At 41.2% G+C, this 24,247-nt stretch overlaps 1 protein-coding gene and 1 long non-coding RNA gene across 3 annotated transcripts; one reads left to right on the plus strand and one right to left on the minus strand.

Moving 5' to 3' along the window:
- Positions 1-4,901: 4,901 nt before the first annotated feature.
- On the minus strand, positions 4,902-13,270 carry LOC114148630 (uncharacterized). Its single transcript, XR_003596313.1, has 2 exons — positions 11,151-13,270; positions 4,902-6,133 (listed from the first exon to the last, which is right to left on the minus strand). It is a non-coding gene; the product is annotated as an uncharacterized LOC114148630 (long non-coding RNA).
- A 134-nt stretch (positions 13,271-13,404) lies between these two features.
- LOC114148629 (paralemmin-2-like) lies at positions 13,405-23,290 on the plus strand. Of its 2 annotated transcripts, XM_028024038.1 has the most exons (5): positions 13,405-13,510; positions 13,674-13,849; positions 17,434-17,567; positions 20,187-20,270; positions 21,008-23,290. In XM_028024038.1, the coding sequence occupies exons 4-5, from the start codon at positions 20,222-20,224 to the stop codon at positions 21,823-21,825; spliced, it is 867 nt and encodes a 288-aa protein (XP_027879839.1). In that variant the 5' UTR covers positions 13,405-13,510; positions 13,674-13,849; positions 17,434-17,567; positions 20,187-20,221; the 3' UTR covers positions 21,826-23,290. The 2 variants fall into 2 exon arrangements, with proteins under 2 accessions (XP_027879839.1, XP_027879838.1); XM_028024037.1 differs by lacking the exon at positions 17,434-17,567.
- Positions 23,291-24,247: the final 957 nt, after the last annotated feature.

Here is a 24,247-nt window from a genome sequence, read left to right on the forward strand (position 1 = left end):
CCTGGTTGTACCTAGCCCCGCCTTCGAGGACGAAGCTCCTCCTCTGAGCTGCACTTTCCAAGTTTCTCCGGGTTACAACAGAATCGTCACTCCCCCTCTCAGCTCCTTCAGACTAGCCAGCAGCAATTAGCAAACAATTGGTGGAACTGGGCATTATGGGAGCTACTTCTCAGTACAATGGCGGTGAAAGAAATGCTGCTAAAGGGTTAATAGAGGAGTAAAGTTGCAATGACTTCCTGACGGCGGCGTGTCTATGGAAGTAAATATGTGCCATCAGAATTTGAATAAAAAATGCCTCTGAAATTTGAATATTGTATATTAGTGCTAACTTTTTCAGTGTTAAAATAAATTCAGAATATATTTTTAACATGAAAAAAAAAATCAGTGTCATTATTTGTACATGGTTGCAATTTTCATGTATTAAAAAAATTCACATTCCTATTTCAAAGTGATCAAATTTTCAATATACATATTTTTCGCAGTTTAAATTTTCAGTGTTAAAAAATTCAGCATATAAAAAAATTCGACTTTTCAAAATTCAAATGCAATATTTTCAGTGTCCTCCAATTCAACTTGCTCAAATTCGCTGTCTCAAATTCAGCGTCTAAAAATTCGCTGTAAAAGTGGCGACGTGACTTCAGGTCACAGACATTAGCAATGGATGTCAGATTCCAGGACCCAGCTAATCACGTGACACAACCGTCATATTGAAGAAATACCAGCGTCACCCAGGCTGGCGACCATGGAGGCGTAATATTGGAAGTGGGAGGGGCGCAGGTTATGTCATCAGGTAACCATGTGAATGTGATGAGGGCTGGTCTATAATGAGACATAGAAAGTCTGATGCAGCTCTGACTTTGTATGTGGAAGTTATTGCACCTTGATGTTTTATGGCAAATAGTCAGACTTTGACACTAAGCCACGCCCACATGAAAAATCCTGTGATAACTGTTTGACCTTCAGTGCCTCAAGGTTATGCTGAGTGATTCTGAAGTCCGTATCTCAAAAGCTGATAACGAGTTCGATCAGATGCGACGTCTATAAAAAAGAGGAAATGGCGGCTTTGATCCAAAATGGCCGTCTTCCTGTTGAGTTTGGACCATGGTGACGTTTTTTGTAGGTCCTGACCAGATACACATGTGTACCAAGTTTCATGAGTCTGGGTTGAAGCATGACTTGGGGCTGATTTTTTAAAAACTTCTAGGGGGCGCTGTAGATAAATTAGGCCACGCCCACCAAGGATTCTTATGGATTCCCGTCTGGGGCTGGATAAGGATCCATCCCAGTAAGTTTGGTGCAACTCAGCTTGAAACTGTGGAATTTAGAGCCAAACATATGGCAGCGGCGTGACCTGTCACTTCGCTGCGTCGCCATGGCCACGCCCTCCATTGAAAACTCTTAGCACTTTAAAGCAAGTGAGCCCAATTGTTATCTGTCATCCAACACAAAATCATCTTGATTAGGTCAAGAGAGCCAGAGATAACGCTTTCCAAGAAAAAAAAGGCACTTCCTGTTCTGATGGGGCGGGGCTTAGACGTCAGACTATGACGATATAGGATCACCAGGCGTCCAATCAGGATCACTCTTGCCAAGTTTGGTGCAGCTCAGTCGAAACATGTGGAATCTAGAGCCAAACATATGGCAATGGCGTTACAGGTCACTTCGCCACGCCGCCACGCTCCATCGAAACCAGTCAGGGTTGGAATACACAACCACTTATACCACAGCAGGTACGGAAAACCACAAACGCAAAAATTCAATCATGTAGAAATCTACTGTTAATGTCTTCATGTTAAATAAAAAATATTACTTCATATTTAAGTATTTAGTCATTATTTCAGCTTGACTCATTCAGAACTGTTCTGATCGTTTCCATAGCAACGATCAGAAGCAAGACCTTGCCCCAGAAGTCCAGTGAGCTCACTGATGAGGTCATAGATGACATCATGTACATCACAATAGATCAAAGAAGTTCTAAAGATTTAATGTGTTGCGCTCCAACATTGAGCCCAAACAGTTTTCAGAGACCAGAAGCCAACATGAAGATCAGTGATCGTTTCAGAGCCTTTTTGGATCATTTCCATTTCCACCAGGGAGCGAATGAGGAGAGCGAGGAAGGATTAAACCCCATTAAGATGACCCACAACATGAGACGCTTTGAGAAAGACATGACACCTGTGGAACACTTTTTTAGAAACCTGTCTGCTTTGTCCAGCTGGCGCTCTGTGCACATGACTGCCTGTTTTTTCTTCATCTACATGTGCACAGTGTGGCATGGCTGGACCTTTTCCTTCGTCGTGCTCTTCATGATTCTCCAGCTTTCTTTTAATTATCTAATTTCCAAAGGCTGGAGGATCGAGTGGAGCATCATACCCGACATGGGTGAGCCAGTGGAACATCTACAAGAGAACCTAAATATGGTTCAGATGTTCCACTGGGTTGTCAAAACTGCTCAGAAAACCCAGAAGCTTTTTGGAAACATGGCCGACATGCTTGAGAAGATAAAAAACCTCTGCATGTGGGCCCGGCCAGAGCTCACTGTTAGGCTCTACGTGGGACTTTGGCTGGGGTTTATCTTCTCATGCATGTTACCATTCCAGCTGCTGGGTTTTGTCATAGGTGTTTCTGTAGGGATCAAGATTTTTATCATCAACTTGATCTTTGAAAGGTTCCCAAAGCTGCGGCAGCAGTTTGACGTCCCCTACAACTTCTGGGCTGATTTACCCACTGACCTGCAGCTGAGGGACCCCAGAAACACCTTGCTGAGCAGATGGAAGGCCAAAGTAAAGGCCCGATGGAGCACGGCCCGAAGGAGCATTTCTAATGCTCTTCTCGGTGCCAGAAGGAGGCGCCTTTTCCCTCCACGCTCCCGCTTCATCGGGACCTTTCATGCATGGCGGCGTCGGGTATGGCGACGATAGCGGACAAAAGTGTGTCCCAGGTCTCGCAGGATGACGGGAGCAACTGCTTTTGGAAAAGCGTTTCATGTTCAAGGAACAACCAACGGATGTCTGTGGGAAAAGGTAAGAAATGAAGTCACACCTGACGTTACGGTTTCTCCAGCCCCTCCTCTTGATCAAGGAACTTTTGGAGAGGAGCTAAAACTAACAAATTCGGAAGATGAAAGAATCCCAGAACAAATCCTTATTGACCATTTCGAGGCTGGAGAAATCTGACTGGGACTGAACATGTGTCCTGATGTGTTCAGTTAAATCAAATTATGGGATTTAAAGGTAAAAAGATTTGACAGGTTTCCTGTTTGCAGGTTTCTCTCCGGGTGCTCCGGCTTCCTGCCACAGTCTGAAATTAAGACTGTTTAGTTAATTGGCCTCTAAATTGTGCTCAGGTGTGATTAAAACATTTCTTTTCTTTTCCTTGACTAAACCGTTTGCCTGGGTCTGAATTCCTGCCTGGGATCTTCTGTCTTCATGGGGTTTGCAGTTTCTCCGGTTCTCTCCGGCTTCCTCCCAGAGTCCAAAAAAATGATTGCTGATTTATTTGGCTTGTCTAGATGACCTTTGCCCCATGTCTTCTTCCCTCTCTTTTGCTTAAAGTAGTTTTGGCCAAAACTACTTTTAGCAAATATCAAAAAGTAGTTTCCTGTTTGCAGGTTTCTCTCCGGGTACTCCGGCTTCCTGCCACAGTCTAAAATCACGACTGTTTAATTCATTGGTCTCTAAATTCTGTTAAGGTGTGATTGAAACATTTCTTTTATTTTCTGAAATGTTTGCCTGGGTCATCTTGCTGTGGATTGCCACATGACTGCCCCTTGCTGTGGCAATCCATCTGCTCAGGAAGGTGTTTCTGGTTCAGCTGCAGGTCGGTGGGTAAATTAGCCCAGAAGGTGTAGGGGGCGTCAAACCGCTGCCGCAGCTTCAGGAACCCAGCCTGGGCTCTTCTGTCTTCATGGGGATTGAATGTTCTCCAAGTGGGGCCAAAACTATCCATCCATCCACCAAGGGGGCAACTTCGTTGGCGCAGGAGCCGAATCCCTGGAGATCCCTGGATCCGGCGGACAATGTCGGCACAGGGGTCAGACCACCTGGAGGCGACGAGGGAGCTCTGGGACCACCTGGAGGCGACGAGGGAGCCCTGGGACCACCTGGAGGCGTCGAGGGAGCCCTGGGACCACCTGGAGGCGACGAGGGAGCCCTGGGACCACCTGGAGGCGACGAGGGAGCCCTGGGACCACCTGGAGGCGACGAGGGAGCCCTGGGACCACCTGGAGGCGTCGAGGGAGCTCTAGGACCACCTGGAGGCGACGAGGGAGCCCTGGGACCACCTGGAGGCGACGAGGGAGCCCTGGGACCACCTGGAGGCGTCGAGGGAGCCCTGGGACCACCTGGAGGCGTCGAGGGAGCTCTAGGACCACCTGGAGGCGATGAGGGAGCCCTGGGACCACCTGGAGGCGACGAGGGAGCTCTGGGACCACCTGGAGGCGACGAGGGAGCCCTGGGACCACCTGGAGGCGACGAGGGAGCCCTGGGACCACCTGGAGGCGACGAGGGAGCTGTGGGACCACCTGGAGGCGACGAGGGAGCCCTGGGACCACCTGGAGGCGACGAGGGAGCCCTGGGACCACCTGGAGGCGACGAGGGAGCTCTGGGACCACCTGGAGGCGACGAGGGAGCCCTGGGACCACCTGGAGGCGACGAGGGAGCCCTGGGACCACCTGGAGGCGACGAGGGAGCTCTGGGACTGTGGCTGGTCTTTATCTTCTCATGCATATTTATGGAAGTAAATATGTGCCATCAGAATTTGAATAAAAAATGCCTCTGAAATGTGAATGTTGTATATTAGTGCTTACTAGAGGAACTAGAATGACACAATGTTCAGAGTAGGTATTTCATTTCTCTGAGTCTGTACTGTTTATACAGGCAGTTTTAAATATGAAACTGAAATTGTTTTTTATGCAAAATTTTATTGAATGTACTTAGATGAGTTCATATATGCTTGAAGTATTAGAAAATAAATGACATAAGACAAACAAAACTTTTTTCTGATTCTTATAATGCAAGAAATGTAAAGTCCTAGAACAATGTACAAATGTACCTACTAGGTTCCTTTTGAGTAAAGAAAAAACAATCAAATTACAAATTTAGAACATTTTAGTTCTTAAACATGTCTACCATAAAGACACTAAAATTCACCTTTGTGGTAACATGATCAGCATTTTGCTTTACATTTCATAAATGGTGAATTTTGAAACTGGTACGGAAGCTTATTGCTATTTAATCCAGGGGAAAAAATCGAGCGCTATCACGTTATAACGTCATACGTATCTTATTAAAACGTGATAGTTATCTTGTTAAAACATGATACGCATCTTGTATAAACATGATAATTTTATGTCCAGGAAGTGACGGTATTATGCCAGGCTAGTACAGTGGCTAACAGGACTTGGTCGAGTTTCCCTTCATGTTTAGCCTAAAACACAGAGATCCGGATGCTGCTTTGCACTGTGGTTGAAACCAATAATAACATGCACACTCTGAGCAGGATCCTAAACAGAACAGGACTGCACAGAAGGAAACGTCAGTCCGATCCTCTAGCTGTGGCAGCGATCCTAACTGATTCTGGATCGAAGCTGAAGTTGGCTTTCGATTGTAGCTCCTCAGTCCTCTGGCTTGCAGAAGGGCCTTTACCATTCGGTACCCAGAGTGAGGCTGCCTGGATTTAATGTCTCTCTCACACATTGGTCTAAGTCATCATCTGACATGGTGGTGTATAATGCCCTCACTGAAAGACCAGATTCTGCCATCCGTCGATATACAGTCCGTCTAGATATACCCAAGAGTTTGGCGATGCATGGGACAGGGAGATGGAGTTCTAAAAGAATGCAAAGGTAGTCTGAGGATACGACCATCCGTTGTCGCCCAGCTGGTCCTTGCTCAATATGCACAACAGTTGTTTGTTGTTCTTCACTTTGTTTTTCTAAATTAATTAGTCTGTGCAAATGAGCCGACGCATCCAAAATATTTGAAGGAACATCTATATGACAAGACATGGCATTTAAAAAAACTAGTTCTTGAGTGCAGATAAAGTCCAGGAAATCCAGATCCAGGGGCATACGGTCAAGAACATGTTCCGAACGATCACAGAGTCTATCAAAAATATGATCCAGCACAAGTTCCTTGAAAAGAGAGAGAAAAAAAAACATGTCAAAAGAATTGTCAGTAAAATAAAAAATGTTGAAATCAGTAGGTCAGTATTGAGAAATCACAGTAATATAAATTAAATTATGATATTTAATCTGAAATAAGTTAAAATATGAACTTACAAGCATATATTTTTCTTGAAAATGAGTTAAAATCAATTGAAAAAACAAAGGGAGTTTTTTATAGTGTTGCTAGGTAACGGAAGAGGTTTTATACCGCAAAGTAAAAAGAATGTAAATTAATATTGTATATCAACACTTGTCAGATAAGAGAAGCAGCATTTTGGATGATGTTGTAATGACAATAAATTTCTTAATTCATTCATAAATGAAGTCACCTGAACAATACAGTAGCTGAACAGAATGGGGTTGTGGTTATAATTAATGTCGGTAGTGTTCACAGCCCCTCCTTGAAGCACACAAGGCAGCAGCCATATTAGCTTAGTACATTAGCGGTAGCATCTCCTGAAAAATTACACTTTACTAAAACTGCCTGTCTCAGTCTCACCTAAGACAACATCAAACAACCCAGAAAGTCGCCACCCATCAGTTCTCTTTCAAGATTCTAGACTTGGTGCAAGTGGTATTTCTTTTTAAAATAAAACGGGGTAAATTGGGTGAGGGGCAGCGGGGAGGGGCTGGGGGGGCTAGTAGGTAGCTAGAGGTAATATGCTAGCACTACATGGTGTAAGATTAACAACGGCCCAAAACCGTGTTTTAAATCAAGCTTTAAGATAATGTATCAAACTTCATGCGCAAAATAAAACATACTACAGAAATATGAAAGCATTACGCCTCCATGGTCGCCAGCCTGGGTGACGCTGGTATTTCTTCAATATGACGGTTGTGTCACGTGATTAGCTGGGTCCTGGAATCTGACATCCATTGCTAATGTCTGTGACCTGAAGTAACGTCGCCACTTTTACAGCGAATTTTTAGACGCTGAATTTGAGACAGCGAATTTGAGCAAGTTGAATTGGAGGACACTGAAAATATTGCATTTGAATTTTGAAAAGTTGAATTTTTTTATATGCTCAATTTTTTTAACACTGAAAATTTAAACTGTGAAAAATATGTATATTGAAAATTTGATCACTTTGAAATAGGAATGTGAATTTTTTTAATACATGAAAATTGCAACCATGTACAAATAATGACACTGATTTTTTTTTTCATGTTAAAAATATATTCTGAATTTATTTTAACACTGAAAAAGTTAGCACTAATATACAACATTCAAATTTCAGAGGCATTTTTTATTCAAATTCTGATGGCACATATTTACTTCCATACGCGTCAGAAAGAGCACGCGCTTCTTAAAGAGACAGAGGCCCATTTTTAAGGTACAAAGTCAAATTACTTTTCAGTCACATTTGATATATAGAGCTTTTTTTTTTATCTACTAAAGGTAACATAGTACCTGAGTGAAGTTGGCCCCCCCACCTTCTTCAAATTAGACAAAATTGGTGTCAATCAACTCGGCTACGTTTGTGCTGGTTTGTGCAGCAAAAATTTTCGTTTGTGCTGCTATCATTTTAAAGATATTAGGAAATGTTTTAGAGGTCATCAAAGGTCAACCAGCCCTCTTAATATCTTTAAAATGATAGCTGCACAAATGAAAATCTTTGCTGCACAAACCAGCACAAACGTAGCCGAGTTGATTGACACCCATTTCGTCTGATTTGAAGAAGGTGGGGGGCTGGTTGACCTTTACCCTTTCCTTAATATCTTCAAAACCGAAGCAGCACAAACAAAAATCTTTGCTGCACAAACCAGCACAAACGTAGCCGAGTTGATTGACACCCATTTCGTCTGATTTGAAGAAGGTGGGGGGCTGGTTGACCTTTGATGACCTCTAAAAACATTTCTTTATATCTTTAAAATGATAGCGGCACAAACGAAAATTTTTGCTGCACAAACCAGCACAAACGTAGCCGAGTTGATTGACACCAATTTTGTCTAATTTGAAGAAGGTGGGGGGGCCAACTTCACTCAGGTTAACATAGTTACTTGATTGTGCTATATAACGGTACTATGTGCTTAGAAAATACATAATACCGCCCCTTTAAGAATGCATTCATGTGCTGAAAGTAGTAAATAAATAAAGGAAAGTTCATTTTTAATTTAGGTTATTGGTGGATGAAAGAAATGACTTTCTTCCACCGGTCTTCCAGTCTGCTCACTATAAGGAGCAGAGCATCACTTTCCACTCAGATGTTGATCAGAAGACAGAGACATGCATGCCAACAAGTGATTGAGAGAGTCGTAGCGTCCAACGTGGAGCGAGGGAAACACAGATATGTGGAAAGTGCGTGGTGTGCAACAGTGAGTAACATCAGATCTCGCCAATCTGTCGTCTGAGCGGAGGGAAGGGGTTAAGCACCGACGGCTGCACAGGGCAGAGCTCGGCCTGATGGGAAACACGGCTCTGCCTAATTAACGAGCAGTTTACAGCGCCGCTCAGACGAGCCGAGGCGACGGGGCCCACAGCGTCCGTCTGCAACAGCCGCGACTTTGATGCTGATTTGAGCCAATGATGAAGTAAGTCACGCTGACATCAGGCCGCACGCAGGCCTCTGAAGGAAGACAGCCTCGGTGGCTCGCAGTCTGTGCTGCCAGAGTTCAGTATCCAGGACTGAGAAGGACGCCCCTAAATAAAATCCTCTCTAACATAAGTAGAGTCAATTAGTATTTGATTTCATCGCAGTATCAGCATCACTGTTCTGCACCAGTGATTAGCACTATCAAGTAACTAATTTCAGTCATTGTAAAAATATCAAATATGACTTAAAATAAATTTGACTTTGTAATTTAACGCCTTGTAAATTGGGTCGCTGTCTCTTTAAAAACTCCTGCTGTTTTGAAGACTCCGCCTTCAGGAAGTCATCACAACATGGCTCCTCTGTTAACCCTTTAGCAACGTTTTCACCTGCTTTGCACTCAAAAGTAGCTCCTATAATGAGCTCAGATGAGTTTGCTAATTGCTGCGGGCTAGTCTGAAGGAGCTGAGTGGGGTCACAGCGGGGGAGGGCTGGTCTGTGAGGCGGAAGCTCAGAAGGTTGGAAACGGCAGCTAAGAGGAGGAGCTGTGTGCCGAAGGCGGGGCTAGGTCCGCCCAGGCTGAATGGTTGCCACGGGAGATTAAAGGATTTCTCAAACATGAATGAAAGAACCAAGGCAACACTCAAAGTATGTTTCTGATGAGGGGAATAATAATATAACAGGGCGTAAACCTCAAAAGAGTTGATTTTACAAAATATTGCCCCCTTAATATTTTATTATACCCATCATACCTAAACCAATGATGTCGGACATTTCAGTTTTTCTTGTTTTAAAACCAGAACAGAGAACCACACCATACCAACCATTACCATACTTTCAGAATCTGGTCATTCTACGCCTTTTACCTCATTTTTCAAACCTAGAGTCTTGCAGTGCCTTATCTGTGCACATAGTCACACTGATGTGTGAAGTGATCACAGCCTCTCCCAACCGCTTCGGTGTCACTTCTCACAAAACTTGAGAAAGCAGCGACACGCTAACAGGAGGTGACGGCACCAAAAGGCCATGTTGGACCAGAAAAGAGAAGGCAGAGGAAGAGAAGACTCTGCTGGAAGCTCAACATGGCTCGAAATCTGGGTGTGCGTCTTCTTTTCCCGTTTATTTTCAGATAATAGCTCTCCTTCACCTGAGAGGAGTCGGATAAGTCAGGAAAACGGTGAACCTCACCGTATGCAATTTTAGCTTCATGCCTCAGAAGATTCAATTAATATTTTTACAAATTTTATTTAAAAATAGGATTTTTGGAGGCCTTAGTCCTAGACGCTGACGTTGCGGGTTCAACTCCCGGTCCCGGCGACCTTTGCCGCATGTCCTCGCCCTCTTTCCTGTCTGCCTACTGTTGCAAAAAATACAAGCCACTAGCGCCGCAAGAAACTCTTCAGAGGCAAAAAAAAAAGTAGGATTTTTGACAGACTGCGGGTTAGTTTGTCACTTTGCCCAATTTGTAATCACTTATTGCCTTTTCATCTAGTGACACTCTGTTTAGGTGAGTAAATTTAATGTATGACAATATAGAGTCATTGTAGATAGGAAAACAAAAGAAGTAAATTTCTGTCAAAAATTTCAGAAATTTTGCGATTAGTCTCAGAAATCTTCTAGAAAAAAAACATGGAGATTTCTGAGTTTGAAAATCTAAAAAATTTCCGAGTTTTGATTTTCAACTTTTGTCCAAAAGTAAAAAATTTTTTTTAAAAAAAGATAGAATTTTGAGTTTTGACTCAGAAATGTCCATGTTTCTTTGTCTAGAAAATTTCTAATTTTTATCTCACAATTTCAGTCTGTTTTGAATGTAAATTTACTGCATAGATGTAGTTTAAATTGTTATAGTTAAACTGTAACCCTGACCCTCAGTGTAAAGTTGAGTCTCTTATGTAAAGTTTCTGTTCCAGAGGTTTAAGCAAAGGGAGCCATTTTATCTTGACTGACATTTTCGTTCCACTTATCAGTCAAAGGCAACGTTCTGAACCTGGCATCATGACAGGATCCATCCACTGACAGGAAACAAGGATTTGTTGGAATGTAGATGTACGCTTTGTCCATGAACACCATCATATAGTAAAAAAAAAAAAAGTATGATTTATTTTCTATTTCTCAATAGTTCATACAAGAAGATTTTAAAAAATGCAGTTTTGCTGCCAATTGTCACTAAAGTATATTTTTGTTTTTATTGCCTTTTTCTTCTTTGAACAATAAAAGTCAAGGCTTGTTTTTTTTTTGCCAAAAGATGAATTGGGCAAAAAATAAATAAATAAATAACTTTTGGCACACAAAATAAAAAAACACGCTATGTTAATTAAACAACATTTTTTATCATTGCATTGATATACAAGAAGCATTGTTCTCCTCCCTAATTATCACTATAATTCTCTCCACATCTGGTTACGGGGTGAGGGGCCAATTAAAGCCCCTACAGGCCGTTTTCCTAAACTCACCAGGACTCCGTCAGCTCAGTTCACACGCAGACAACGGTCTGAAGCGGCTTGACAGGCACTCCGAAGCAGACGTTCCCTTATCTCTGCCGCAGTAATAAACAGTCATCAATGGTAAATGATGATGCATCTCAAAGGGATCCAAATCCGCCTGACTTCAAACACCAAGTCCTTCAGCAGGGGGAAGCTTTGATGTGGCCTGTCGCTGCACCGCTAACCACGGAGCGCTGCTTTTACACCAGGCCAGCGCTGCAAATCCACCAGGGAACGCCAAATTCAGTAGTTAGCAGACTTATGAATGTCATGCTAACAGTTCAAAGTAAGGATGAAGTTAATTAGACATCTATATTTTAAATTTTCTTGCCTTTTTTTTTTATATCTGAGGAATGTCAGGGATTTGACTAATGAGGGCTGCAGGCGTAGAAATGTACTTTTAACGGCGTGAGAAAAGGGTGAAAGGTAAAAGTGCTGCTTTCCAACGCCGTCTTTTCCACTTCAATATTTATTTATCCATTTAGCATCTGGAATGTGGCATGTATAAACTTGGTTAAATATTTGATGAAAGTCTAGCTTTTAGAAATGCACGAGTCTCAAAATAAACGATCAGTTGCACTTATTTTGATACGAGGGCGATTATTTACATTTATCGAAAATAATTGCAATGACGATTATATCCATGATTAATCACAGTGAGGATTCACAAACAAAACCTGGAATAATAAACACAAAACGTAGCCTAACCTAAAGAGTCCCATCTAAATTATACTGAGATGGAAAAGCTTGGAGGAGGAAGCGAGAAATGACATGAAAATCAGTCTGCAGTTTTACACAGAAACAGAAGAAAAACAGTCAAATCAAAGCATGAGGAGAGCAACAAACAATCACAGCAGAGTCTGGGAAAGTGATGCAGCTTTTTTTTATATTTATATCTGTCAGCTTCTAAGTGTGAAACAACTACCAAAACCTGATCACCAATCACATTTGGTTCATCTCAATCCTACACCTTCTTATTCCAGTTATATTCAAAATCTGATTCAATCGAATGCAAAACGGACCCACTCCACATTTGGACTGGAATACAGTCCAAACTCGGACCGTACTCACACGTAGACTTCTCTGTGTATTTGAACTTGACTTTCTTAAGCTTGGGTGTAGCCAAGTGATATTTCTGCATTGCAAGATTCTCTCTTACAACAAACACATTGTCTCTCTGACCTGGGCAGGAATTTGTTCCAAAAAAATTCATTTTTCCCCCCCACATTTGAACTGAAACTAATAGATACTATAATGTGTTTTTCAGCATGTTTTTTTTTTTATGTATTTGTGCTGATTCTGTTTTGTTGCCAAGAGTTGTAGTTCTCTGTAATTCACACCATTAACCTCTGTTTTTGGTTTTAGGAAACTACCGAGGCTTTTCATGCTGTGGGAGGTCTGAGACTTATCAGCATAAAACAGTGTTTGCTGATAAACAGACTGTCCACACTGGGACACACACCCACTCATCTCACAGTGTGGCTGTGTTTATATTTGCCATTTGAAATGAAAAAGAAAGAGTTAGGGCATTATAAGTTTAAATTGTTAAGCACAATGTGTGTAGATGCATGCCAGTGTACATCCATGTGCTGCGTACTTTCCAATGATGGTAGAAATATTAACATTTATGCGTATGTTGATTGTTGTCGTGGTTTCTAGGTTTTGTTTCCTCTCTCTCTGCAGGTTTAGAGGCAGACTTTTCCATTACATTTGAAATACATGCAGAGAGATTTCTAGTAAAGTTTCATATATGCATCAAGTGGAGCATGATGGTGAGAGCCGTCATGCTGCGCTTTGTGAAAGTGAATCTGTTGGGCCTCACCTTCACACTAGAACAGCAATTTTTTTTAGTGCCACACTGCTGGGCAGGACATATAAAAATAATAAGAAAAAAAATCAGAAATATTTTAAACAGTATTCACTTTTTAGACTTCGCCTCATTATGTAGGTTGTCTGCTGAAGACGTCGGCAGTCTTTTCTGTGATTTTGTGATCATTTTCAGATCATATTGTGTACTGAAGACGTCTACTGTACTGTTTAGCTTTGTAGTTTTGCACATGACGCAAGGTTACTATGGTTACACAGACAGCAAAGCACCAAAAAAAGCAAAGCTCACTCTTTATTTCCTCTCCATGCTGGATTCATCCTGTCATTAAATTTCACTTCCCATTAGAACAACAGTGGCTTCCACAGCCTAACATTTGAGCCTGAATTCTCCATCAGTAATCTTCTGAAGGCCTGACTGGAGTTTGCTCTGCCTCTCGTATACAAATCAAGCCAGAACAGCAGCAACCGTCACACGGAGTGGACCAGCTTGTTTACAACTCCCAGTAAGAGCACAGATATCCCTCAGCATGCAGACAATCTGCTGAGTCACTGAACTATCCGTTCTCATACCCCTACTCTCCAGGCCAGCTGTATCTCCCTTCATTAGTCTCTACTAAAAATATCCCCCTTTCCCTCTCTCTCTCTCTCTCTGCTTGTAACATACAGAGAACGCCTTGTCTTTAGGGAGCATGACAGCAAAAAGGGAGTTGCCGAAGTATAATATCAAAACGAGGTCGTCTTCCACGACACGCACTGGTGTTTTCGCAACCGAGACCTAATCGCTTTCACTGGACGGAGACGCGACCGATTGAGTAGCCTCATTTGACCGATCCAACTGCACGGTAAGCACCTTTAGATTCAGAATTACATGGAATGTAGTCGGATCAAAAGGACTTTCCTCTGCTGGTCGCATAGTTTCAGAGTTTCAGAGACAGTCGTGGCAAGAAAGTTCTCAGAGTTTGGGCGGCGCAAAATAGTGAACAAGGACTTTTGTGCAACTGCCTACACCTCAACTGCCTTGGTACTGATGTTTTGCAAGGAGGAGGGAATTACCACAGAGGAAGAAGACAGAGAGGAAAACCTGTTGGATAGAAGTCTGATTTAACGACACAGTCAGGTGGAGTGATTTTGGAGTAGAAACAGATGAAATGGTAGAAAATGGTAAATAATATGTTCTTGTACAGCCCTTTATTAAATCAACAGGACCTCTAAGTACTTCACACTACATTCAGTCATTGAAGGTATAGGCAGTCTGATTTTTTAGTGTCCTCCCATGTTAAAGTCTGACCATTGGTGTGTCCCATGACTCTCACATCATGTCATGCCTTGTCAGTGCCAAACAGAGATGCTTACAAGCTGACGTCGCGCTCTGATGTAGCGTTCCGGGCGAGGCCGCTTGGACTTGGTTATGGTTTCGGATTCGCTCCTCAAGCTCACCAGCAGCTTTCAAGCGAAACGGATCTCCTGAGAGACGTGGGAACTGATAACAGACGACCTGCAGTTTCTGTGGAAACTTTACATCTAGATCGACAGACGGGATGTTGGGATTTTTTGGAACCATTTTCAACTTCGTAGATTCATTTTTAGATATGTACAGTACGTGACGCTTTGAAAAAGAACTGTCCTTGAGTTCGCCAGGTCAAAATTATAGATATAGAAAGAAACCAGGACATTTTTTCCCCCTCACTGCCTAACATTAAATCTGGACAAGGTTTGGTCACCAGACCAAACTTCTTTATCATAGAGTAATGGCTTCTTCATTCCTGAGCGGCTTTTCCGCATATGTCACAATAACACTAGTTTCTCTTTGTATTGTAATACAGTACTTTTTTTTACTAGTTTAAACCAGCATATCAGTATTATGATATATAGCATATATATCATAAGCATATTTTGCAACAGAATACATTAACCTCTGGGACATAGAATGGAACAATGGCTGAATATTCCCATAGTGTTTAGATTTGCATAGAACTCTTTGAACAGGTGAACTTGGGACATTTGAGTATGTGGATTTTGTACCCAAGGATGAGCCAGACGTTTGGATTTTTGGAATTTTCTTCCTGATGTCTTACCTGATTTTGTTTTATTTTTGTTTTACGATGTCAGTTAAGGAAGCAGGCGTACCTTAAAATAAGTCTTCAGGTGTGACTCTGAATCAACTCAAAAGCCATGACATCATCAGTATCCACTTTGTTAAATCAAACTTTAAAGAATCCAATTTTTTTTTTAAATAATAATAATAATAAAAAATTCATCTCTCATTATTCTGACATTTGAAAAACATTTTTGCCAACCTAAGCTACATAAACGTAAAGTTTTAACAATCCTCACCTAGTCTGAACATTACTTCTAGGATCTTCCAGAATCAAGACGATAAAAGACGCATTAAAAATAGCAACCTAACAATATCGGACAACAAAAAAAGAAATATATATATATAAGTCAATGAATGGGAGCAGAAATGTCAAAACAATGTAGCGTTTATTTGATGCAGGACGAAAAGGCTCTCCATTAACTATTTGCGTGTTTCCTGCAGGCTACGCATATTTGAGGATAAACAACACTACATTATGTCTCCCCAGAGGCTGCTCATGCACACTGGAACAGCCTCCCACACAGTGCAACACATACTCCATTTCCCAGCCAGAGGCTTCCTCAGCCACAGACGGTTTGTAGTGCAGGTGAATTTGGTGGAACGTGAAGATGGAGGAAAACCCTCCCACAGTGTGAGGAAAATAATGTCCTGGCAGCTGCATATATTACTCTTGAAGTTAAAACTTAGTGTTTGGAAGGGGGGATTGGGTTTACTTTATTGATAAAACTGAGCAATGTGTGATTAAATTCTTTAGTCTTGGCACAACCTGATAGTCAGAAATCAATAGCTTCACACTTTGACTGCATCAGTTGTTCTGTAAGTACCAGCCTGGGTAGATACTGTAGATTGGTTGTTTTCATGATGTAAAGCACTTTGAATTCTGAAATGCGCTTTACAAATAAACTTGGCTTCAATCCCAACAATGGGTTTCAAGTTATCTTGTCATGGATTAGCATCTGAGTCAGGTGATTTTGTTACCGCTTAGCACCAATCTCCGTCACTTTTTGTTTCAGTCCCTGTCTGGCATCAGCAGCCTGTTTGCTTTAGTCATCCCAAAGGAGATCCAACATGGCAGCACAAGCTTTTGTTCAGCTCGTTGTAGTGAAGATAAAATGACAGACGACCGCAGCCAGACGGCAAGCTGTTCGTCTTGATCTCTTGAACGAACGCTTAAGAAGTGCGGAAAGCGCCCGTTGTGCAATATGTCTCGTCGTGTCAAAGTGACGTTTCCGTGGCTCTAAATGATCCAAAAACGTAAATGTAGAGTAAAGGATCTGTCAGGCTGTGTAATTTTTCAGCAAGCGTGGTGTTGCAGTTTTTAGACACGATGTTTTCACTGTCAGCTTGTCGTACTGGAAACACTTATTTCAAGTTTCAAGGTACGTTGCCTTCCAAAAGTAATCAGACATCTTGGACTTTCTCACGTTTTGCCACTTTACAGTAACATCTAAGCGTCTTGAAGTGTCTGAAAAGCACTATGAAAATGCAATGTATTATTATTGTTATTAAAATTCTACATATTTTATTGGTATTTTAAGCAACAACACAAAGTTGTACACAATTATGAAGAGGGAGAAAAAGTATTTGTGATTTTAAAGAGGCAGTATTATGTGTTTCCAAGAACAATATGCCAATTTTAAAGCACAATCAAATAACTGTTACCTTCCCTTGTTATAATATGACTCTTTTAAATTCATATATCAAATATGACTTTAAAGAAATTTGACTTCCCTATGACACCTTGAAATTGTACCACTGTCTCTTTAAGAAACTCCTGCTTTATCTGAATCGCCGCCTTCAAGAAGTCACCTCAACATGGCTCCTCTTTTAACCCTTTAACAACATTTTTACCAGTGTTACTCTGACAAGCAGCTCCTATAATGACCTCAGCAGATCCGTAGTTCCTCCAGATGTTTTAAATGTGAACATTTTCCACCTGTATGAAAAACAGTCCAGAGTTTTTCTGAGTAGAGAGAGTAGAGAGGCCTCCCTACTCAGCTATGAGTCAGTAAATAAGGCATTCTGACATCTTTAAAGCAGGCGGACAAGCAGAAGCCAATGAAAATACATCACTGCATTATGCCAATCTTATTCCTGAAAAATTAGCATTATCAACATTTATGAAAACGTTTATGAAATGCTTGTTCCATGTTCTATACAAAGTGGGAACATTTGGGACACAGACATCTGGCTCTTCTCCCTGATTCACTGCTGTGAATCACTGGTTAGGAGCTATATTGTGTTTTTATTTGTGCTGAAACATATTTTGTCTATGGCATTGGGTGTGTGTGTGTGTGTGTGTGCGTGGGCGTGCGTGTTTTTTGTCAGGAAACAAACCAAAAGTCAAAAGACGCCTGAGGAGGACACTATAAAGGCAGCTGCTGCCAGAAAGGAGGTCTCTTAGCAAGAAAACACAAACTGTATCAACTCTACTGCAGTCACAAACACACAGCAACTACTGGGTACGACGAAATACACAAAAGGCAACATGGAGTATTCTCTCACAGACTGAAGCTCAGTGATAAATTTATCTAGACGGGACATTTCAGTTCATTGTCTTCTATTCTGTCAAAGAGGCAGAAATATGTATTTACCAGACACATGGTGCCATTTTGTTACTTATGTTACCTTCGGTTTTTATTAAAATGCTGTATATATCAAATTTGACTTCGTAATTTAACACCTTGAAATTGGGTCTCTGTCTCTTTAAGAAGCTCCTGCTCTTTCTGAAACTCCGCCTCCAGGAAGTCATCATAACATTGTTCCTCTATTAACCCTTTTTATGACCAGCTCAACAGACTCACAGTTCCAGCAGGTGTTTGCCAATTGCTGCTGGCTAGTCTGAAGGAGCTGAGAGGGGGAGTTGTGGAGGGGAGTGCTGCGCCGTGTGGCAGCTCAGAGGAGGAGCTTCGTCTTTGAAGGCGGGGCTAGGTCCATCCAGGCGTTTTGCACAGCTGAATGGTTGCCAAGGGGATCAAACGATTTTTCAAACATGCATGAAAGAATCCACTCAAGGCTTTTTTTAATGAGAGAATAAAATTATAACATGATGTAAAGCTGAAACAATTTTACATAAGACTGCCCCTTTAATGATGTCAGATCTGACATGTCCCTTAAGTCTGATTAGTAATAAGTAGCAGCAGGCACTGTAATAATAATTTTAGGTCTACCTAAAATCATTCAAACACCTGGTCGTAGATTTAAGCCTGTTTTGCGCGTTTTTATTTAAATTTCTATGCAAAAAAACTTCATGGCAAAACTGCAAATTATGAATTTCTTTCAAGTCATATTTCTACATCATTTTTATAATGACTGAGGGTTACATAGTTACTTGAATGTGCCATACATTTTCACTATATGAATGGAACATCGACATAGTGAACATCAATATTCACTATGTCGAATATTGATGATTAGCTGAACATCAATATTTATGTACACATTAATATTGCATGTTTCCTTCTGCGTCCTCTAAGGGCTAAACGCTAACATCGAACTGTTAGCGCATGAAGCAAAAGTCAAATCTCATGTTTTTGAATACAATGTGGCCAATAAAACTGACTCTGGCTGCAGTGTGGCAAAATGTGAAAAAGTCAGGATACTTTTGTAAGGCTCTGTAGTCAAACTTTAAGAGTACAGTCGACATGTCTTCCAGTCCTCTATGGTACCCAGTGCTGGGCTAAAACACAACCACAACGCCTGTCGACATAATGAAGCTAATCTTGTCGCGCTATTTGCCTCACTATGACTGAAATGTTCATGGGCTCTGGAAAGGGAGACGGGGGGTCGAGAGGGGTCACATTAAAGGGTCAGTGTCTATTTAAAGCGTGTGAGCGTAATTAGCCCCTAAAAACCTCTCTTTCCTCGCCTGGAGACGGACATCAACAAGGTCGAACAAGGTCAAGAGTTGGAAGTACGGGTCTTTAGCTTATTTCTCCACTCTATCAGTCTCGTTGCGATGTCTGTCTAGAGATTTTTTTATTTTTTTTTTCCCAGAGGATGATTAACCGTAGCTAAGGCCTTAGCTGAAGAAAAAGAATTTAAAACAAAGTGACAGAGCGGAGCCACGGAAGGAAAACAGCTCGGCTTTGAGACAACAGCTCCCTTGTCTGTAATCGTCTCTCCACAGTGCGGGATCAGGGCTGTCACAGGGACTTATGTGAACCCATCCTCATCACATGTCAACACTGTGAATAAAGTTACAGAAAGGTTGAAGTGGAAACACAAAAAGTGAAGATGTGAAACTAAAGGCTTAGCAGCCAATACATCACTATGGGAAAAATAGAAAGAAAGAAGCACAAAAATGTGGTTGAGTATTTTTACTTTATGCGTTGCCAGTTTTGTAGCTATTCAATATTGCAGCCCATTAAAACGGTTCAACGAGGACATCTAGTGGCCACATTGTTTTCTGCAGTCAGGAAACATACCAAGGTTAGTAATAAAATCAAACTTCATTTCAAGAAAAGTTTACATACGCTCATCGTGAGCATGAATATCACATTAATTTTGAGCTCTTTGGATGCAGTTGATCTGCTCTGAGGGTGTGATGGTTTAAAAATAACGCTATTAATATCTAAAAACTCAAAGTGAGTGCATAAGTTCATGTTGTAAGTGAAATAATCTGCCAGTAGATCTAACACATTTTCACCAATGTTAAAGAATTATTGACTTAAAACAAGCTCCTATTTTTTTTATGTTTATCCAATAATCAGTTGTACAGCTGCATTGGACAAATGGATGTAAATAATGAAAAAAATACTACTATATTTAATTATTTAAACTTTGGCCCAAATCATCAGCTAAATCATTGGAAATTTGACATCTTAGGATTTTCCAACAGGATATTGAAAGCGATCAAACATCAAAACTAGCCTGAGAATAGTTAAGGTTGCCTTTCATTAAGTATGTGGCTGATTGAGTGTGTGAAAAATCACATCTCCACAACCTCTGCACATGTGGGGGGGGGGGGGGGGGGGGGGGGGGGGTTAATAATCGCACATCCTGTGCAGAATTTATGTTATTAATTTTTCCTTAAGGACTAAACTTTCCCTACTGACTTCTAAACATGTTTTCTTTTGCAGTTACTAAAGAAAGGGTCGATCTTTAATCCAGTTAAATGGCACAGCGAATGCCTCATGAAGCTGGTGGACAAGATGGCCGATTGGGTGAGAAAGAAACAATCCTCTTTCTAAATGGCTGAATTAATCATTGCTAATATTCATGTTTTATTTTTTATTGTTCTTCTGTTCTCCAACTAAATATGTCATCTTTATTCAATATCGTCTTGTCCAAGTTCAGCCCCAAGGGTACAACTGCAGTGAGCAGCGTGTGAACTACGTTATTTTTAGCCTTTTGTTGTTTCTTTATGTTAATTTTTTATGGCCACTGGAGGCCTGAGTGGAAGTGGGTGCGGGAAAAGCGAGCTGGATTTTCTAAACTGGGTCGTTTTTACCTTTGTGAAGCTGCCGTTTGAAACCACTTGGCTTCAAACTTTTAGACTTGGCATGTACAAGTTGCCGAGTCCTGAAACGTTTAGATGTGTCCCATGTCCTACACGCTTGAATTAAATGGTGAAAATGTCTCACTAGCATGCAGTCAACCTTTACAGAACTCTGCTAATGAGCTAATATTGGAGCTAGGTATGCTGAAGCAGAGAGACTTCTAAAAGTTGCAGGACACCGGGCTTTGGGGACTGGAGTTTGAGACCACTGCCTTAACCCATTGTTCCGACTTCAATTGCCTGTAGTACTTTTACTTTACTTGTGATTGTACCAGTTTCGCCCTTTGGGAGATGAGCGACTCTTAATGCAAATCAAATCAAGTAGCTTACATTGCTTATCTGCATGTGTACTAATTCCAATCTAGGTTCTTGTTGTCAAATACTTTTGCTTTGTCTTTGCAGTCCTTGGGATGTTGGCTGTGCAGGTGGAGAGAGACCCAAAGACGGGTGCCACCGTCATCAAATCAGTGGCCCCCATCTCCTCACCTCCTGGTGCTCCGACATCTACAACCATCTTTGACGATGGGAGGAAGAGCATCCACACCGTTGGCGGTTCGGTAGGTGAACCTTCGACCGAAGAGCTTGGTGAGATTTTGACCGTCATTAATGACGTCGGGATGACGGTGCTGCTGGATGATGTAGCAGTGACGCCAAACAAGGCAGAGATTACCACTGGGAATGGAGAAAGAAACAAAAGTCAAGATCACGTCCTGAGTTTCATCACCCCTAATGGCACATCAGAGGAGGACTATACACAGTTGGACAGCTCTGGGTATGAAATGGAAGCTGAGAGGATAAAAGAGTGTGCAAGTGTAAGAATCCCAGATAAAGAAACCAAGATCATCACCAAAGACACTACAGAAATTCTGGAAAACATAAAGGGTCAAAGCCTGGAGGAAGATCCAGTCACTCTTGTGTTCCTGGGTTACACTGACGACTCGCCTGAGGAGGATCACAATGAAGAGGACTACGAAGGCATGCTCACTGCAGAGCGGGTCATTATTACCGAGGACGGCGAAGAACACGTAGTGGAGCCAGGAACCACTGCTTCACTTCAATCAGCAAGCAAAAGAGAGCAAGAGACTCAGGAAAAGACTCGAGGCACGACCCTTCAGGATGTTCCACTGAACGATGACGACACAGAACCCGAAGCCCAGAGAGAAGACAGTGTTGGGAATGACGGCAGGCAGAAGAAATGTCGGTGTTGCTCTGTCATGTAGAAGATGGTATATTTTTAGACACATATTTCCCTTAAGCTCAGTCTTTATCAAAGTGAAAGTCTGATTTCCCCTCCTAGTGGACAGAGCACAGAGTTTCTTTTTCAGGACTCAAGCAAAAAAAATGTGGTCATATATCAGCCAAATAAGTTCAATACTGTATGTTTGGGGATTGCTGTCTGTAATCATGTTTTTGCCTGGATTAACGTGTAATTGGTCAAGTTTTATGTTCTTGTTAGGTACAAAAACTGTGACATCTCTTGACTAGATGCGTCAAGAGTGCAGTCGCTACAGAGAACAAAAACATGGTTATGTTGCTATGGATACTTTGGTCTAAGTCTGCTCATGTAGGAGGGATTGCTGAAAAGAATAAGGAGATTTTAATATGTTGAATTGACTTCATTATGCATTATTGGATTAAATTGAGGGTTTTTTAAAATTGAAACTATTTAATAATTTTGTATATTACGTTTCTTATGTTTGTTGTATAAAAAGAACACCTAGTGCCTACCCAACTCCTAACGTCTGCGCCTTTTTAAAATAAATACAGAACGAATGAATAATCTTGATGTAAAGTTGAATGTGACACCTCTTAACTAGATGTCTACTATTAAACTGTAGTGCTAACGTAGGCGTGGTTTGAACCCTCTTAAACCTACGCGTACAAAAACGTTTAACCTTGCACTAACCTTTCATGTTAAACAGCGCTCACCAGCAGGACAAATAAAAACAGCTGACAGTGATGCTCTACTCACATTCTGATAAGAAATGGCATCAAAACCCCTAAATCCTCTCAAATAAATTGTTCACATTATTCCTATATTTCATAATGCTATATTCCAGAGCAAATGCAGGTTAAAACATGAGAATATCAACTTTCAATCATAGCTAAAGCTTCATCTTTCAAAGAATGGAGGATGACCCAAATAAAGGGACTCTGATTATACATGACCAGCAAATTTCGCTACTTTGTCATCTACCTTTTAATGAAATTGAGGTAAAAAAAAAAAAAAATTCAATTTGATACTGAGCTGGCATGTTCCATGCTTATAGTCCATGAATTGCATATTTGATCACCTAATCAAGTAATTTTTTGATGTAAGTTGAGAATGCTGGCAGGATATTATGCACTGATAAATTACTGATCATGAAACAGGTTTTTATCCATCCTTATATCTTAAACCTATGAACAGTTTTTAGTAAATCATTTTTATGAGCCTTCTCATTTTCAGGTGACGAACTGAACGGTGCTCCATGAACTGGTTAAAGCTCGGGATGTTTTGTAACCTGACCCTGCTTTAAACAGCTCCATGACATCATCACTGTGTTACTTAATGGTAACACAGTGATGCTGCTTGTTCTCTAACCAGTGTCGCTCCTAAGAGAGGGGGAGGGGGAACCATGGCCCCCTCTTGAAAAATGTAAATATGAACAAATAAATAAAACCGCTTTTACTTTTTTCCTTGCATTTACTTGTGTTATTTTTTCTCTTTTTGTTGTGCAACTGGGTGCCAGGCACAGAAATTATTGGCCCTTCACCAATGTGTTCTCACTATGGTATATACAAGTCATTCCTAACGCACATCACATTAGCTATTGTGAATGATTGTCTTAAGTAACTGCAGAAGTTCATTTATTTGACTCATTTATTTGTTGTTATGTCGTTTATTGTAAATTTGAGTTTTGTAAGCTGCAGTTGTGGAGGCCTGGTTTTGACTTACGTATAGTTATAATTATTTCATTTATATAGACTGGTTGGCTGGTAACAATTTGCTCCTTAAGGGATCAATAAAGTTGTTTTGACCTGACCCGGCTTGTACGTAGGGTTATAGATATCAAAAGCGGTTGAGCACATAAGCATTTCACACCTTTTCAGCTTTTTAACACTGCACTTTGAATCTTAAACTTGTCAAATACTATAGAAGCCATCTATGATTTTTTTTTTTTCCATTTGATTCACAGTTCTGCACCCTGTGTGGATCAGTTGTGTACGACCCCAATGAAACTCTCATAAAAACCTGAGAAGTTGCACATTCCAGTATGAGTTTTTGGATGCAACTTTTTCTTCCAGTACACAATCTGGGGCAGAAAGGTGCTCCACATGTTGACTGCATTATTTAAATATTGAAGTATTTGAGTTTTTTTTCTGTGAAGGAGTTGCATTAAAACATACCTTCTGAAACATAGATCAGATTGGACCATAAACTTTGCTGCTGCTCTGGAGTATCTGTAACCAAGCTGCTTCTCAAAGAGGAGGATTTTGTTTGTGCACGACACAGAGGACAGGAGGATACAGCTGCTAAGCAGATCACCTTGATCATTCATATTTCCATCGAGGTACTGCCACACACGGGCAACGACAACAGCTCTGTAAGGTGGGTCTCTTCCTTTAAAATCTACACAAAGTATGAATTTTTAAATGCGT

This window comes from Xiphophorus couchianus, chromosome 7 (genome assembly GCF_001444195.1).
Source record: "Xiphophorus couchianus chromosome 7, X_couchianus-1.0, whole genome shotgun sequence".
NCBI lineage: Eukaryota > Metazoa > Chordata > Actinopteri > Cyprinodontiformes > Poeciliidae > Xiphophorus > Xiphophorus couchianus.